A 19001-nucleotide genomic window follows, 5' to 3' on the forward strand; every position below is an offset into this window, starting at 1 on the left:
ATGGACATCTCTCTACTCCTCAATGTGGAGGGTGTCAAGAAGACCATTCTGCATGGCGGAACGGGAGAGCTCCCCAACTTCATCACTGGCTCCAGAGTGAGTATTTGCCCCCATGGTCCCTTTCTCTGTCTTAGCTGTGCCCAGAGCATTGAAGGAAGCCCTACTTCAGCCAGGCAGGCCTTTGCTGGAGCTGCCCACCCAGCACCCAGACTGCCTTGCTTTGGAGTTTGCAAACAGGCCTTTTTGGTAGTTTTCAAGGTAACTTTAACTAAGAGGAAGGGTTAAAAATTTTTTTCCAGAGCTGCAAATGTCAAGTGAGTAGGAAGGAACTTCAGGAGTTGTGGATTTTGTCCTCTTGGGTTTGATGGGTCTCTTGGGGGTAGATGGACACATCCCGGGACACTGGAGCTTATTGGAGAAGGAATTCCTGGCACTTGGCTGTGAGAAATAGGCATAGGGTTTGCTGGAAAGGAATGTATTTCTTGTGGGGACTCATAGGTCTTGGAAGGGAGCTGAGGCACCATATCTTACAAGATGTGGGTAAGTTGACTCCAAGGACAGCCTCGGTAGCCTGCGGTGGTTGGGTGACAGCTTCTGGAACTGTGGAGATGTGTCTACACCAAAGCCCTCTGTTCTGGGGACCAGGTGACCTTTCATTTCCGAACGATGAAGTGCGATGACGAACGCACCGTGATTGATGACAGCAAGCAGGTGGGCCAGCCCATGAACATCATCATCGGCAACATGTTTAAGCTGGAGGTGTGGGAGACCCTGCTGACCTCCATGCGGCTCGGCGAGGTGGCCGAGTTCTGGTGCGACACCATCGTAAGTGGTCCCCTGACTCACTCTCGGCGTTCTGTTCCCTCACAGTCTTCCCAAAGCTGTCACGGCTCAGGAAAGTTAGGGTAAAAGGAGACGCTACAGGCGAAGAAGCCTCCATTCCTATGCTTTGCCATTACACAAGGGCCCCAGCCCTTCAGACAAAGCAGGCCTTAAAGGGGCTGCGCGAGCTTGTGGCCTTGCGTGGTAGGCCAGGCCCCCTTTCCTTTTTGCTCAGCATCACAGATCCTGGAGACTCATGCCACGGGCACTTCTTCCTCCTCCCCATTTCTACCAACACTAAGACTCAGTCCATATTTATGTCACTCATAAAACATCTTTACACCTTCTTTTGTGATTTGAAGGGATAGATATTTCTTTGAGAAACTCAAAGTTTGTTGAGTTCCTGCCACTTGTCAATGTGTGCATTTCTGTCCGGGGAACTTTCTTCCGTATCTTACATGGTGCAGGGGAAATTTCAGACATTGTGCCAACTCATAGAGGAATACTCTAAAGCTATGAGACATTAAACACACACACACACACACACACACACACACACACACACACACACAACCATGGCATCATTATTACATCTTCAGAAAACCCAAATAATCCCTTCACGCTCACAGTTAGGACTCTGACCATATAATTTATTCCATTTGAAAAGATTTTAAGTATGTATATACATCTGTGTATCTATGTGCATCCATTTACAGGAGTGCAGGTACCCCAAGAGTACAGAAGAGGGTGTTGGCTCTGATGGAGCTGGAGTTGCAGACGGCTGTGAGCGGCTTGGCAGGGGGACTGGGAACTGAACTCCAGTCCCCTGAAAGAACAACGCATGCTCTTAACTGCTGATCCATCATCCCTCTGGCTTTCTCGTTTGTTCTTTATAAACGAGTGGCATTTCCGTGTTCAGGCAGGATCCAAATGAGGTCAACGGGTTAGGCTTTGGCAGTGTGGCTCTGGGTCTCCTTTCTCCCTGGGGTCTCCTGCCTCTTCTGGGTCATGTCAGGAACTGAGTTAGCAGTCCTGGAGAGATGCACATTTGGATTCAGTTGGTTGCTTCTGAATGTATTTGTCTGGTATATTCCTTTATTTCCTGTATTTTTGAAAAAAATGGGCTTTTAGCCTCAAGGGCTTGAAAATATTCTAGTTCTTTCCTCTCTCCTTCTCACCCTACCTCCCTTATTTTTGTGCCAAGTTTCATGTAACCTCAGACTTCTAGCGTAGCTGAGGATGACTTTGGAGTTCTGATCCTCCTGCCAGGTTTCAAGGGTTATAGGTATGCACCACTACATTGGTTATGTAGTACTAGAGAGCGAATCCAGGGATCTGTGCCGGGTAAGCGGTAAGCACTGACCTTTGGAGTCCCACCTCCAGCCTCTGTTTAAAGTTACAGATAGCTCTGTGAACTTCTCACAGAGAGTCCCACTGTGCCTGCCTATCTCGTGCAAGATTGAGATTGATGGGTGAGTTCAGGTGTTGACAAGCTGAGTGTCTATCACGACGCTCCCCCTGGATTTTCACAGCGGATGGTAGATAGATACTCTTTATTTCATGGGGAGCTAATGACCTTTTGAAAGAGCAGTTTGTAGAGAGATCGACTGTATTTGAGATGTGTTCTATTAGTGTGTAGTGACCTGGGAGGTCCTTTCTCCTCCTGCCACCCTCTCTCCTCATCTGTAAATGAACGTAGACATGTCCAGGGCTATTTTGGGAATCACAGGATATGACTGATAGAAATGAGCAGAAATCGCAGTGTTTATAAAGTGATCACAAGGTAGAAGCTATTATTTTGAGCTAGAAGAATGTTGAGGATTCACACCTCCATTTTACTGAGGAGCCTTACTGTGGGTAAGATTCTGAGAGAGGAAGTAACCTGCTCTGGTTCAAACAAGTTGAGGGGCAGGATCCAAGTGGGATCCTTAGCCTTCCTGTTGGATACGTGCATCTTTCAGTAAGGCCAGTCTACAGTGCCAACCAATAGGGATGCTGTGTAACACGTCACACCTGGGTGTACCTCAGTACACAGGAGCCCAGCATCTATTCTTTGCCACAGTCTGTTACAATTTTTAATAAAAATTAAAAACTTTAAATTAACTTAAAAAAACGTGTGTTTGCCAGTTCGGGACTTCGTCTAGTTGGCTCATTCTGTGATGTGTTAGTTTAGAACCATCTCTCTTGTCTTTGCTCTCAGAGACACCCCTGACCTTGTGAGACCCCTGTGTACCCACTTCAGGCTTTCTGTTCCACGAGGCCTTGTCCTCCCAGAACTGTGCTCCTCAGGGTGCATATTTCATAATGTGGTAGGCTATACGAACAGAAGGCTACCAATAAGGTCTTGATTAGTTGATTGATTTGCTGTTTGCGAAGTCCCAAGCTGCTGCTCCCTCCAGGAGCTGTCCCTTGCCTCTGGTCTTCTGGCCACTTCAACAGTTATTCAGAGATGTCATGTGATGTACATCTCATAGTGGGCACGTTTTAGACATAGTGACTGCTGGTTTTCCCAGTGCTCGTGGTTTTCACGAATGTGCGTATGAATCACTTGTCCGTGTACACAGCCATACTTTATCAGTACGTCATCCACCCAACCCCATTTATCCAGGCACGATTTCATTTATCCTTGTATTCAACCAGTGTTCAGTCAAAATTTAGACTTTCATCACTAAACCTCCCACACCTTCATACATTTATCCATCTGTCCATCCACCCATCCACCCATCCATCCATCCATCCATCCACCCATCCATCCATCCATCCATCCATCTATCCACCCACCCATAAGTTCTCCTAGGCAGGTCTCAATTCAATCACTGTTCATTCACAATCAAGACTCTGTGTTTCTGTTTTCGCCTGTGTGTCTGTACATGTGTGGAGATGGTCAGAGGTCATGACCAATTTCAAATGATCAGCCTCACCTTCCACTTTGTTTGAGACAGTCTCTTGTTGCTCGCTGCTGAGTACACCAACTGACCTGTGAGCTTCCAGGGACTAGTTTGTCCCTGTTTTCCATCTGCCTGTAGAACTGCTAGTATCATAGATGAACTTCCTACCATACCTGCTTTATGTGGACTCGGAGATCTGAAATCAGATCCTCACACCTGTGCAACAGGCGCTTTCCCCGATGTACCATCTCCCTAGCAACCATATTCCAGTTTTGACCACTACCCTGTGATCTCTTCTTCCTTCCCCTCCTCTCTTCCTTACATTATCAAGCATTTACTGGGCACCTGACTTGGCCTATTCTGTGTTAGGAATGATACAGGTGGTCTCCAATCTGGGTGGGGGGACTGAATTGTGGAGGAGCACACCCTTAGCCCCTCAGAGTGTGAGGTGACTAAGACATGGCATAGAGAACAAGGGCAGGACACTTTGGGGTCACAAAAGGTGGAAGGCTAACTTCTTTAGAGTCTTTGGGGGGAACTTCTTCAAGTAGGTGACATAAAGTTGGGTCTTGAAGAATGTGTAGGAGTTCACACTGTATGCTGACTAGTTCTATGTCAACTTGACACAAGCCAGAGTCATTTTGGAGGAGGGGATCGCAATTGAGAAGCCCACTAGATTGGCCCATTGGGGCATTTTCATGATTGTTAGTTGTTTTGGGAGGACTTAGACCATTGTAGGTGGTGCCACCCCTGGCCTGGTAGCGGCAGGATATTGGCTCTGGACTCCAATACAACTCCGCACTCACTTGTTAGTAATCTGTTTAAATTGCTGCCAAGCAATTTAAAAACCAAACCTTTAAACTCAACCCACTGTCTGTGGACAAGTGACTCATATGCACAGGTGGAATCAAGCTGGGAACTGGTGGATGTGGTCTGAGACAACGCAGGTGGCATCTTCCAGTGCAGACTGGGCCTTGATCTCAGAGCTCCCTGATTGGCTGAGACCTCAGATGTCCATGAGTGACTGTGGCTATGCTTATAGCCTGTAACTTGGAAGGAGTGATCCAGGACCCCTCTCTTTCTCAAAGTTGCTGCTAGGAGACTAAAGACCTGCCCTGTCCTCAGCTAGTCTTTGTCTCCTGGATTCTATCCTGTTCCTGATGTCATTCTACAACCCACACACAGGATGGGGCACTGGGCCTTCCAGGTTGACAGGTCTCCAGCAGAGTTCATTCAGCCTTTGTCCTACTCAAATGGCACCCATGGGTTTCTCCTGGAAGCAAGTTGGTGGGGGCTTGGTGCTCCCCCCCCCCCCAATCCTAGCCTTAATCCTCAGGCACCTGCCATCTGGCCTTGTCTCTCAGAAGTCAGCCCAGGGCATCTGGGCTAATCCTGGCCAGTCAGGGTGGGGAAGGTGACCTTCAACCCTCAGCTTCTGTCTTTCCTAGCAGCAGCAAGGCAGTAGAATTGCTATGTAGGGGCCTGAGCAGGACAACTTCACCTCTGTGGAGATGGGCTCTCGGCTCAGCTGAAAGTTGAGGCTTAGCATGGAGCAGGCCTGGTTGAGCTCCAAGGGCCAACTCTGCGCTGGATGCAGTTGGATCAGACCAGACATGCTCTTGCACGGTCTCATTTTATGTCTCTCTCTGATAAGGGACCCTGCTTCCTCCACAGCTGCATGCTGGGAGCTGTGGGCTTGTGAGGCTCAAGGGTTCCTTGGTGTGTGTGTGTGTGTGTGTGTGTGTGTGTGTGTGTGTGTGTGATACTGACCACAAGTCTATAAAGAGGCAATACGTGGCTAAAAGCACAGCTTGGGGAGGCAGGTTTGAGTCTTGTTTGTGTCATGCCTAGCTGTGTGGCCTAGAGAAAGTTGCTTAACCTCTTCAGGCTCCTGTTCTACATCTTCAGCACAGGGATATCCACAGTGGCTCCTTTGATGGGTGGTGACAAGGACAAGAGGTGCTGACAGATATAAAGCTGTGGGTGGTACACTGAGAAATATGGTTATTCTGGGGGTGTCCTGGGACATCAGCACTCTGTCGTGAGGGGTGTGGCCTGGACTGGGTGTGGCCTGTAGGCTCTGACAGCTGAGGTACCCCCTCCATATCTCTACAGCACACAGGGGTCTACCCTATGTTGTCCCGCAGTCTGCGGCAGGTGGCTGAGGGCAAGGACCCCACAAGCTGGCATGTGCACACGTGTGGGTTGGCCAACATGTTTGCATACCACACGCTGGGCTACGAGGACCTGGATGAGCTGCAGAAGGAGCCACAGCCTCTTGTCTTCCTGATCGAGCTGCTGCAGGTGGGAGCCAGGTGTGGGAGCGCCTGGCCCAGGTCAGGAGGAATGCTTCAGACCCCCTATCCCATGCCCACTTCCAGTGTTTCTATAGAAAATACCCTGAGGGTGGTCAGAGACCCCACCAGGAAAAAACCCATTCAGAGACGATGTTTGAAAACGGATTTACTTTCATTTATTCAATTGGTCATCTGCTTCCATTTCTGCAAGATTTAGAGTTGCAGCCTCTTCCTTGGTCCCTGTGGTTTGTGGCTTTGGACTTGGGTCTGGCACAATAAGAGATCCTGCATGGATCTAAGGAGCCAGGCTCAAGGTCAAGGCCGGGCCAGAACTCAGCTTAGGAGCAAGGTTGAAGCCCAACCTGGGGTTGTGTGGGGAAGGGAAAAAGATCAGTTGTGTCTGTGCACTGAGCAAGGACAGCCCTTCCAAGATGCTCTCTGTACATACTGCATGTTTGTGTTACTGTGATGATGAGTTCCCTCCAGATGGCAATAAGTGTCTTGTGCTAACACAGTGAGTACTCATGACAATTTATAACTATTGAAAGCAAACTTTCCTAAAGACGGGGCATTTTCCTGATCTACCCAGAGGCTCTGACTTACTTAGCACAAGACTGGGCCTTGTTGCTTCTTTGCTCTGTTCTTAAGGTCTTAACCAGCAAGCCTTATTGTGGTCCTCACTGCGGGACATAGCAAATCCCTTCAGAAGGACACTGGGGGCCATCTTGTCTGGTCTTCGCCCGGCTAACCTGTAGCTCCTGGCCTAGGTGGAGGCCCCAAACGAGTACCAGAGGGAGACCTGGAACCTGAATAATGAAGAGAGGATGCAGGCTGTGCCTCTTCTTCACGGAGAAGGTAACAGGCTCTACAAGCTGGGCCGCTATGATCAGGCCGCTACCAAGTACCAGGAGGCCATTGTCTGCCTGAGGAACCTTCAGACCAAGGTGTGAGGGGCTACCTCTGGCTGGGTGGGTTGGGGCGAGCCTTAAGCGGCAGGTGACTGAGCTTCTGTCCCGCCCTGCCCCGCCCTGCAGGAGAAGCCCTGGGAGGTTGAATGGCTGAAGCTGGAGAAGATGATCAATACCCTGATCCTCAACTACTGCCAGTGCCTGCTGAAGAAGGAGGAGTACTACGAGGTGTTGGAGCACACCAGTGACATTCTCCGACACCACCCAGGTGCAGCCCTGTCAGGGGTGAGGGGGTAGGGTTAGGGGTGGGGGATTGGGAGTGGGAATGGGGGAGTGGGAGTGAGGGTGGGGGGTGGGATGGGGGTTGGGGAGATAGGGGCAAGCCAGGCCCCAGCTACCTTCAAAGGTCCTAGTAGACCTTTCCTACCCTGCAGGAAGCTTGTGCATTTCCACAAGCCTGGAACTGCACATTGTATGTGCTTCCGGGTGGGTGATATTTTATGGAGGGAGGGGTTTGTTTCAGACTGGAGGCTGGTGATCTAGTCCAGGCTCACTTGGAATTTGTGATGCTCCTGCATCAGCCTCCAGAGCTCTGGGCTTTACAGGTGTGTGCTGTTATACCCGGCTTTAGGGAGGTCGTTTGAAAATCGTTATTATATATATATATATATACACACACACATATATATGTATATATATACATATATGTATATATGCATATATATGTATATATATACACACATATATATATACATATATATTATGTTTTTCAAATGTGCATATGGCTGCGTATTCCATGAATTTGGGAGTAGCAGTCAGACTTTGAAAGGAGGCAGCAATCTAGGGAAAAATATGAAGCCGACACTGAAAGCAGGTCTCTGGCAGTATCTGCGAAGGCACTTGGCTAATACTGAGTATGAGTAAGAGCTCAGACTTGCTCCACGCACCTCCACCTTTATTGCACTGAGCCTCAGTCAAGCAGGTGGGTCAGGTATGAGGACAGGGTCTGATGGTGACAAAGCTTGGGTCCTCAGTGGGAACAATGTGGAGTTCTGAAAGTGAAATCGGTCACAGGATTTGGAAAGAAACCAAGGCTGGGTGGCTGGGTGACTTAATGCCAGGGCTTTCTGGGACTAGCAGGGTGGGTGCAGAGTGCTTCTCCCCGCAGGGATCGTGAAGGCCTACTATATGCGCGCACGTGCTCACGCGGAGGTGTGGAACGCTGAGGAGGCCAAGGCGGATCTGGAGAAAGTGCTGGAGTTGGAGCCATCCATGCGCAAGGCTGTGCTCAGGGAACTGCGGCTGCTGGAGAGCCGCCTGGCTGACAAGCAGGAGGAGGAACGGCAGCGCTGCCGGAGCATGCTGGGCTAGCCTGGGCTGCATTCCACTGGGTTAGACTGGGTTAGGTTGGGGTTTAGGTTGGGTAGGAGTTGTGGGTTGAAGCACTGGGGGTCTGGGGCAGTGGACTGGGGCCCTGTACCCACATTGCTGCACTTGCTGCAGGGCGCCCCAGGGGAGGTGTCCTTGGCTGCCAGGAGGCTACCAGTGACTTCTCTGCGTTCCCACAGCCTGTGGGCCACCTGCGCGGCAAGCAGAGGTTGGGAATCCCTGGTTCAATTAACCAGGACTTGGATGTCACTTTTTTTTTTTTTTAGCATATATTCATATTAAATCACATTAAAACTAATGTCTTAGGGCTGGGGATATACCTCAGTGGTAGAGAGCTTGTTTAGCAAACCTGGAGCCCTAGTGTTGATCTCTGACATAAATAAATAGATATGCACATAAATAAATGTGTTTTGTGAGATTAAAGTCATATATGTCCATGGAAAAATCACCCACCCCAACCCCAAATTAACAAAGGGCACAAGACAACTACCATTCGTGGCATAATAACCAAACTTATTTTAAATGAAAAAAATGTAAAAGATTTATTTATTTTTATTTGTGCGTGCGTGTGTGTGTGTGTGTGTGTGTGTGTGTGTGTGTGCCACATGTGTACAGGTATCCAAGAAGGCCAGGGGAGGGCTTGTGATCCTACAAGCTTAGAATTACAGATGGTTGTGAGTTGCCCTACCTGAGCATTGGGAACCAAACTCAGGTCCTCTGGAAGAACAGCAAGTACTCTTAACTGCCAAACCATCTCTCCACTCCCAACTTAAAAGTATTTTTAATTAGCACTCACAGTATTTTCATTATGATGTTTTCAAACAAAATTAGCTTTTTTTTTTAATTCTCCCCCTACCCTTTCCATCACGTCCATTTATATTTTTCTGATAGTTTTATTTTTTCCTTGATCTCCACACAAGTTTCAATTGCAGCCACTTGTACCACTGCTGCTTACAAACAGGGTTCCCCTCTTTCCTGGGCTCAGGTAGCTATATTTTGGGATTTCTGATTCTCTTGGTTCCTTTTTGTTACTTCATCAATAGACCCCCTCCGAATGTCATTGACCTCGGTGGCTCTGGGGACTCCTGCCAGCACTCCCTGTGCTCCTCTCTCCCTGATAACAGGGGACACAGGGCACAGCCACGATCATTGTACTTCCCTTCCACCAGGCAAGTGGTTAACATCCTCTCCGAGCTCTGCAAACAAATGAGGTCTGCGCTCTGTGCTCAGGTTGACTCGAACATCTGAAAATCAATAAACAACATTTACATGATTGTGGCTGTGCCCGTGTGTTCCCTGCTGGCTTTGATTGCAATTTCCCCAATTCTTCCATCCCCAGGCCACCACAAGTGAGGATGTTCCTGGTACTGGGTCCCACTGTCAGCCCTCCTAGCCCAGGAGAAAAGGTCAGGCTTTTTTTAATTGATTCTCATCCGAGTCTTGTAGATCACCTACCTAGGGTGAGCAGGAGGCAGGAGAGGACAGAGGAAGGGACATCATGACCTGCAGAAGCACAGGAGGGAGCATCGTGAGGCCATCGAGCCCCGAATTGTGGAGTGGGAGGGAGGACAGAGACCTTCAGCGCCTCCTCCAGCAGTGCTGCCCCAGAAGAAGCCTGGATGGCACACAGGACCAAGCACCTGCCTGGCAGCTCTGAAGTGCCCAAGGAGCGTAGCAGGGAGCATTGTTGAAGGGCCAGGAATGATGGCCCCGACTTCCTCTTTCCTCTCCTCCTTTCCCACCCCCTTCTCTCCTCTCTTCCCTTCCCTCTTTCTTCTAGGCTCTCACCTCCCTTTCTGGTGTTTTTGTTTGTTTGTTTGTTTTTGCCTTTTTTTGTGGATACAATGTCTCACTATGTAGCAATCCTCCTGATTCTATTTTGCAAGCGCTGGGATTGCAGACCTGAGATTGCCTAGCATGCTTTTCTGTGTGTGGTGTTCCCTCCATTGCTTTTCCTTCTGCAGACAGACAGGATCTCAATCTCACAGCTTCCCAGCATGCCCCATGCCCCAAAGCATCTTAGGGCCCTCCGCTTGGTTCTGTCTGGCCTCCCTAAGTGGGGATCTTCTCTTCTGATACCCCAGCACATTTATAAGCCCAGAAACAAAGAAGGCTGGGACTTCGGGCACCTGTGGACTACATAGGAGTTACACTGGAGAAAGTCCTGCTGTCACTATACCGGAAGATGAGGCAGGGACACTAGAAATCACTTTTTACCCACTAGTGCAGAGGGTGTGGTGGGGGACTGGCAGAGATGCAGTTAGGTCCCATCCGGGGTTCTGGAGCTTGCCTGGGCTTCCTTAAGCGCTCTGGAAGCAGTCTTCTATGCGGTCCTGGCTGCGGGGGAGGGTTGAGGGGGTGAGCATATATCACAGGTAGCCTTCAGAAGGCTCCTTTCACAAAATCTATCCAGAGGGTGCCGTTTCTGAGAGGCCAGCAGGGGGCACCAGACAACAATCAGCTTAAGGTGCTTGGGGGTCTGACGTCATTTATTCTCCGCCTTCCTTGATCATCCCTGACGCCTACAGAGTGGTCCTACCCAAGAGGACACTTAGAACCACAGAGCAGAGATCACCGGAAGCCTAAGGACCCAGGGACAGCCTGGTTCCCACTGGCTTTATAAATTCTGGGAAACCGAAGCTTAGAGTGTGTCCAGAGCCAGGAGGTCCCAGAGAAACACGCTGGTTTCACACTGCTGACTGCGACTTTCTGTGCTACTCTGGGCTGCTGGTCCACACTCGTGGATTAAAAGGGGAGAAACATGTAAAACTTACACAACGAAGGGAACCAGCCTACCGGTAGCGTTTGCATGGGAATAGTTAGAAAGGCCAAGACAGGGGCCCGTGCTGGTTCCTCAGCCGTGCTCCCTCCCTCCGAGAGTCAACTGCTTAGTCAGGGCCTTTGGACCAGGCCTGAGCTGCGCTAGAACTGTGCCCCACACTGTACAGGGCAAAGATCCAGGGACCAGAGAATGAGGTGGGAGTCTGTGGGTTTCTCCTACCCTCTACAGATGCCTTAGGCCTTACAGCTGCTGTAGCAAAGTGCTTTACACAGTGGCTAAGATGACACAGCTCTCCTGTTCCCAGGGTGTTAGGTCCTGGAATGGATCAGCCTGTAATCTGTCTAGACTTTCTTAGGAGAATCTGTCTTGACTTTTCCAGCTTCTAGAGACCCCTGTGTTCCTCAGCTTCTGGTCCCCTCCTCCCCTTCCAAGCCGGATATGGGAGCATCTTCCAGTCTCTGTGTCCCCAAGGTCTGTCAACCATCTCTGTGCCTCTGACTGTTCTGTCTCCCTCTTAGGGGATGCTTGAAATGATTCTGGGACTACCTGGAAAGTCCAGCAGATGGCCCCCACCTTCCCACTCTTGCCTTAACCATACATACCACCACAGTCTGTGCTATCATGTAAACCATATGCAGTCTTTGGAAATGGGGACCTGGTCATAACTATCAGACGTCACCCACCTAACCTCAGTGAGCTGATTGTCATCATCGGCTGTGCTCTGTGTCCTGAAGGCTATACATACACACCTCGGTCATGTTGAATAGACATCGGTGCAATAGCTCTGGTGCTTTGCAAGGAGGCTTGCTTAGCAGTGGAGAAGCATAACAACCACAGCCCCCTGACGGTTTCCTCCTCACCTCAAGGTGGGCCTCAGAGCTCTACTTTCTGCGAGGCAGGTAGCCTGCCTGGAGCTGTCACACAGCTATAAGTGACAGAGGCCAGAAGTGGTGTATAGGGATTAGAGCCAAGCCTCGAGATGTGTCTGATGGCCATCAAGTGGCTGTTGGGTGAACAAAGTGTGGTCTCTCTCTCTCTCTCTCTCTCTCTCTCTCTCTCTCTATATATATATATATATATATATATATATTATAAAGTGAATGCATTCATATTCGTTTCAGTGCTATCCTGATTGTAATCTTAATCCTAACCCTAACCCTAACACTAATCCTAAACCTAATGCTAAGGAAAACACTATGCGTTTAATATGTTGTTGGAGGAGCTGGAGAATCAGGGGCTAGCTGTATCTTACCTATAGTAACTACTGTCACATGATTTTCTGGGGTGCATAAAGAAATGTCTTATTCACCCCAAATAGAGAAAATATTGACAGACTAAAGAGAGGATTCTGCTTCGTAGACCAAAATGAGCATTCTGGGGTTACTGAGATGGCAAGGGGCACGCGGAGGCAGCTACTCTATGGGGAAGTCCCCTGGGCAACTCCTGGGCATCTACATCACTGAAGAGTCTGACTCCGTTCAACTGTTTACCTCAGGGAAGGGAGGGGCCCTTGATCTCTTGAAGCCGATGAGCCCCTCTACACTCAAGATGCTAACAATTCCAATCTTGTGAAGGTCTCTTGGGAGTGATCACAGTTCAGATTCAAGATGGCGTGGGTCCCATCCAACCTGGAGATAGCCGAGGCACACACACACACACACACACACACACACACACACACACACACACACACACAGGTGTGGGGTGGTACATGTGGCATACTCAGGCTTTCCTCACCACGGTCTCATGACAGTCTTGAGGAGGCTGGTTAGTGTCCAGAATTACTTTCTTGAAAGCGGACACCTAGACTCTCCCTCCCAGGGCCTTGCCTGGCTTTGTAGCTGGAGGCACCGTGTTGAACCTTGATCCACCCGTCCGTGAGTGGTGGCATCAGGCTGCTTGTCTGGGAGGCCATTTGGAGCTCCCCTCCCCCTCCCACCTCTCCCCTGAAGGCTAGCACTCAGGCTTATTTCCCTTGCCCCGCGTCTGTGCGGCTCCTGGCCTAATTCCCACCGCTCCATTCCTTCTCATTAGTGAGAGACCCTGATGAACAAGGGATCTCACCTTCCCTCTCACCAATGATAAAAATATCACCTGAGGATAAACCTGAGTGCTTGTGTTTCCTCAGAGGTGTCAAGCTGGCAGCCCCCGCTGGCAGCACATCTGCGGGGTAGAGGTGTGTGTGTGTGTGTGTGTGAGACACTGACATGTCTCCCCCAGTGAGAACCATGGGCACCCCTTGAAAGACTCACATCCATGCTGCCTGGTGAAACTTGGTAGTCCAGCCTGCTACTGTGCAGAGGGGGAAACTGAGGCCCAGAAACAAGGGACCAAGGTGGAAGCAAAAAGCCTGGCAGGACAGGGCCAGGGTATTTGCTGGTACCTGGTCTGTTGTCATCATCTCTGTCAACCCACTTGTGAATTTTAGTTCTTTTTTTTTTCTCTTTTTTCAGATGACAGCATTTCTGCTTAGGTTTTGGATGCTGTCATTGCTTGTATGCGGGGGGCGGGGGGGGGGGGGTTGTCAGAGGACACCTTGTCGGTCTGTTCTCTCCTTCTACTGTGTGGGTCCTGGGGGATCGAACTCAGGTTGTCAGGCTTGGTGCCAAGGGTCCTTTCTTACTGAGCCATCTTGATGGCCTGGACTTCTTTTAAAAAATTTATTTTATTTTTAATTATGTGTCTGTGTCTGCGTGGAAGTGTGTGCACACGAATGCAGGTACCCTTGGAAGCCACAACTATCAGACACCCTGGAGCTAGAGTTATGGGCAGTGTATGTGTAGCCTTGGCTGGCCTGGAACTCACTTTGTAGACTAGGCTGTCTCTGAACGCAGAGGCTTGCCTCTGTCTCCTGCCTGCTGGGTTTAACGGTGTGCATCATCACCAAGAAGGTGGAGGTTCTGGTGATTGAGTTTCACTAAGCTTGATGGTGGTTGGAACCCTCTAGCTCCCTCTCTCTGCAGAGGGCTGTAAATACAATTTCTGTAGCTGCTCTTCCTGTCAGTGAGCAGTTGCTCTCCACGGATGCATTCATGATCAATAGAAAAAAAAAAATAGTGTGAACTTAAACGTCTTCCCACCATCCTTGGAAGGACACAGGTACCAGAATCGCATAGTCAGAAGCGTTGCTCGCTCTACCTCCGTGTGTGTTCAGCTGGGTTGGAGATGTCCTTCACCAAGGTTTCTCATAGGCCAGCATGCACAGTCGAGGCAGAAGCTGACGTGGCCATGCCTGTTTTCTGAGCATTATCTAGAATCTCTCTTCAGCTTTTTTTTCTTGTCACCCAAAAAGGGAGAGTTGTCTTTGTGATTTTCAAGGGTTCTCCTCATGACGAAGGAGGTAAGCTTGAGACCCAGGGAAGCCAGAGGCATAGGTCTGCTCCAAGACGGAAGGTCTGGGACCCAGGAGAGCTGCTGTATAATCCAAGGCCTAGGAATCAGGACAGCTGGAGTGTCAGTTCTATGCCCCAAGCCTGAGGCAGGCAAGCGGGAGGGAAGGTGGCCTTGGTTGTTCCAGTCAGACCTTCAGCTAACTGGCTGAGACCCACCCACAGGAGGAAGATTATGTGCTGTGCTCGGTCGGCTAATTTAAATGTCAACCCATCCCAAATGCCCTCATATGAATACCAGGGATAATATCCACCAAACATCTGGGTACTCAAGGGCCCATTTAAGTTGGTACAAGAATTTCACCTGTCAATTCTGGAGGCCAGATCCTGAATATCAAGATATCAGTGAGTGGTTCCGCTAAAGTTTAGAGTGAGAAGACCATCCCGTCTCCTGTGTCTTGAGTTCTAGACACTATCCCTACACTTTCTTTTTAGAGCATTCTGAAGGCACTCACCTGGGGCTGTTTTACTGTCACCAGACCAGGCATTTGTCTTTCATGCTGTCTGGGACAGAACAGGACAGATAAGATTCAGAGTAGGTTGGACACGGGACTGGTCTATGGTCTGTCTAGGTGAGGACAGGGTTGGGGTGGGCTGGGAAACCTATATATACCACGATGTCTTATGAGAAAAGCTGGGTGCTCAGACAAGGCCATATCCAGAGCATCTTGGAAACCAGTGAGGAGTCTCTGGGAAAAGAAAAATGATCAAGTCGTCATTCTAGGAAGATCTTTCTGTGGCAAGTTTGAACTTGTACTGAACAGGGGAGAAGCAAGCTTTGAGACTCCTGCAGTAGTTATGGCAAGAACAGTGTTGGAGGAGAGGAGACTGGTGAGGTGTGTGCAGCTAACGTGATAGAGAGGTTTTGTTTGGGATGGGCTGGTGCAATTGTACACAGCACCATAGGCAGAATCCCAGTCTTCCCATCTTAACCTCATTGTGTCTACCTTAGACATGTGCAGTGCTTACTGGTTCCCAGTAGATGGCAGGCAAGGGCTTGCAGCAGGTCCCTCTGTCTGATTTGCATAGTTCCTATGCTGACCAGGTCGGAAGCCTTGAGTCATTTCAGTTGGCCCACGGATTTTATTTTGAAGCACAGGGCTTGAAGACGTCCAGTTCTGACTCTAGACAGTACCAGGGGGACAGAGTCAGTGACAGCCAGATGATGTGGGGACCTGTGCCTTTCTCTCTAGCTGAATGTTATTCATTAAAGCAATTTATAAAAACAAAGGGGCTGGGGCTAGGGTCCCTGGTTAAGGTAGAAGGAGGGGAAGTGTCCTCTGGGCTGGACATCCTGACAGTTCAGAGGGATTGATTTTCATTCTCGCTTCCTGGAGTTCTGTCTTGTAGGCAAAGAAGAGTCTCACCTTTTAGCTGCAACACAGGCTTCCTGTTTCTCTTTGTAGTTTATATTTTATTTTTACAAACCTCGATACTGATTTCTGTAGTTTCTGTAGAGGTTTAAACTCCCGCCACATTTTGTTGATGACAGTCATTCTGACTGGGACAAGAAGGGTTCTCAAGGCGGTGTCAGTGATTATTTTCCTAATGGCTGAGGATGAGAACACGTTTTCACTAGTCATGGGCCATTCGAGTTCCCGTTTTTTGAGAAGACGTGTTCTTTTCAGCAGCTCATTTGTCCATGGGACAGCTGAGTTTCTGGAGGGTTTCTGCTGAGCCACCCCCATCATGTTCCTCAAGTAGCCTGCAGGGGGCACTGTTGCATGCTGGCAGTTTGGACCTCTAATGAAGCCTGAACTGTCACTGTTCAGCTGATTTTTATCTCTTCGGCTTTTTACAATGTATCTCCCGCTCTGTGGTGAGAGGTTTGATGTAACCCACTCAGAGCCAGGTCTTACAGCAGTGCACTCACGGGCTTCAGACTTGAGCTGCCATTCCTAGAGTCCTGGCCTCTCACAACTTGACCTGCAGCATTGTGCTCCCAAACGTTCCCCTCTGCATGGTGACTGACAGGCCAGTGATTTCCAAAAACTATGTGTAACTGTTCCTCTTTGGTTCTCTTGCCTGTCCCCTTGCCTCCAACGAGGGGTCACTATTGCCAGTCGGTGTTACATTGGTTATAAATCACTGGTGATAATGATTAGGCAGGGTTCCCCTCAGATACCATCTCAGAGACACCTGTCCTCTGTCTCCACATCTGGGGCCAGAACAGAATGGAGGCTGAAGAGCAGGGAATACTCAGTCAGACAAGCCTGTGTTCCTAACCAGCTCTCAACACTTACCAGCTACATGGTCACATGCACGCACGGGTGCACACACATGCGCTCAATTTAAAATCTAGACTCCTTAGGTGAAAGAACACGATGTGATGTTTGTCTCTCCAAGTCTGGCTTTTTTCAATTGACATAATGATCTCTGGTTCCATCCATTTCCCCGAGAATGCCATGATTTCATTTTTCTTTACAGATGAATAAAATTCCACCATGCATGTGGGCCACATTACCTCTATCCAGTTATCTGCTGATGCACACTTAGGTTGGTTCCGTTTTTTGAATAGGGCAGTAATGAACCTGAATGAGCAGGTTCCTTGTGTGTTGTGGTGTTTACCCAGGGGCACAGCAGGGTTGTGTGATAGTTCTATTTTTAGCTTTTTAAAAGCATGTATTTATTTAAGACAGGAGAAGGGGCTTGCCGCAGCACATGTGGCAGTCAGGACAACTTGTGGGGTTGTTTTTCACCTTCCAAAAGACAGTGGTCAGATATCACATAGCCGGCAACAATGCCTTACTGGTATGCATGTTATTAGGCCTAAGGGCCTTGTCCATTCTTGTGAAGGAGTGTTCTAACTTACTCCTCTTTCACACAACACAAATTTTTAGTTTCATTCCCTCAGAAACCTCCATATTGACTTCTATAATGGTTACGTATGTTTACTTTACAATCAGCGGTGTGATTTTTGTACAATTTGCTTAATGTCTCGGAGCTACTGTCTCCCTTGTACACAGGAGTCTGTGACTTTTGCTATTTCATTGAAGTATCTTAATAGGCTGACCATTGTGATGCACAACGTCTGCTTCAGTTACAGTGACCTTTATGCACAGTACCCTGGGGTCACTTGTGAGCTTACCTTGTCACACCTAACATCCCTAGCCTTCTATCTTCTCAGATGTCCTCTGTATTCCCCACTCCCTAGCTTTAGCTGAGAGTGACTATCTCAGCTCCCTGCGCTGCCAGCTCCAGAGAGAGGGAGATCCAGCTTCCTGCCTGTGGAAGCCGCTTCCTGCGCTAACAGTGTCGCAACCTTTCACTCTTGCCCCCATTCTGTGAGAAATATTCCAGGTGGCCAGCACTCCCGGCTTGGTACTCATTCTGTTAGTGACTTCACATCTGTCTCTTAGAAAGGCTGCTGTTTCCTGTTCTGGGAAGTCGCAGCTCTAGCTAATGTGTGTGTGTGTGTGTGTGTGTGTGTATGTGTCCACTGCATAGGAGCTCCCAGTAGCCTGCTGTCCTGGGATGTGCAACTGGCCTGCCGATCAGAGGGAAGACCCTGAAGAGACATCCTTTAGCCCCGCAGGAGCAGGAGGCTTGGGAGAAGGTGATGGCAGCCTCTTTCCACATTGCGAGGCAGCCACAGGAGATATTTGGGCCAAGAGGACTTACTTGATGGACTGGCCCTCCTCCTCAGGGTGTGGTGGTTTCTCACTAGCAACTTCTTCTTACAAGGGGACCACAGTGAGGCTCTAGAGCCAAGCTACCACAAGAAGGGTGAATTTATGAATGAATACATTGTTAGGTCATTTTCTTTTCAGATGGTCTAAGTGGCTCAGGCTGGCCTCAAATGTGCTACGTAGCCAAAGGTAGTACAGGACTATACCCAAGGCATTTGGCATGTTTGGTAAGCTCTCTGCCCATTGAATTTTCTATGCAGTCCCTATATGAGGCAATATTTATAGCCTTTCTGGTCTAGGTGCTGAGGCTTTGGGTGGATCAGGTGAGAAGGAGTGAGACTGTTTCTTGGTCTCAGTGGGACTGTGAGATCCCGTGGGGAACCAGTCCAGGTGAATAGCCTGGCAGGTCCCCATCTGGAGGGGAAGGCAGCTGTATATGAAGCCAAATACATGGCAAAGCTTTGGAGACAGTCAGTTATCCCAGCCATCAGAGGACAAGGCTAAGAACATCGGAGGTTTAAATGGTTGACATAGCAAAAACAAATCCAGAACTCATAGAGAAGGCCAGGGAGAGTAAGAGGCATCAGGGCTCCCTGGACAGGACATGTGCGTGATCTGCAGCAATGTCAGAATGGTAGAGAGTTTAGGAGACAGAGTGCAAATGCTGATAAGCACTGGCAGGAGTGGGGGAAGAGGAGGCCATAGGTTTGTGGATATCTGCCTAGGGAGACATGGAGCTCTTAGCCGAGCTAGTCACTCTGTGGGGCAAACTTGCCTGTGGGGAGGGAAGGGAGGCAGGGGAAGGGAGGCAGGGGAACGGGGAAAGGACAAGCGGGTGGGATTGGGGAGGCCCACACAAGTGATTCAACCTTTACTCATTGTTTGGTAAAAGGGGCC

At 49.3% G+C, this 19001-nt stretch overlaps 1 protein-coding gene and 1 non-coding gene across 2 annotated transcripts; one reads left to right on the forward strand and one right to left on the reverse strand.

Annotated features, from left to right (window-relative positions):
- Aipl1 (aryl hydrocarbon receptor interacting protein like 1) lies at positions 1 to 8286 on the forward strand. Its single transcript, XM_052196941.1, has 6 exons — positions 1 to 96; positions 646 to 825; positions 5826 to 6014; positions 6775 to 6951; positions 7042 to 7183; positions 8084 to 8286. Exons 1-6 carry the CDS (start codon positions 1 to 3, stop codon positions 8284 to 8286), a joined length of 987 nt encoding a protein of 328 aa, XP_052052901.1.
- An 8893-nt stretch (positions 8287 to 17179) lies between these two features.
- LOC127695734 (U6atac minor spliceosomal RNA) lies at positions 17180 to 17305 on the reverse strand. Its single transcript, XR_007980093.1, has one exon. It is a non-coding gene; the product is annotated as a U6atac minor spliceosomal RNA (small nuclear RNA).
- Positions 17306 to 19001: the final 1696 nt, after the last annotated feature.

Source organism: Apodemus sylvaticus, chromosome 10, assembly GCF_947179515.1.
Source record: "Apodemus sylvaticus chromosome 10, mApoSyl1.1, whole genome shotgun sequence".
Taxonomy (NCBI): Eukaryota; Metazoa; Chordata; class Mammalia; order Rodentia; family Muridae; genus Apodemus; species Apodemus sylvaticus.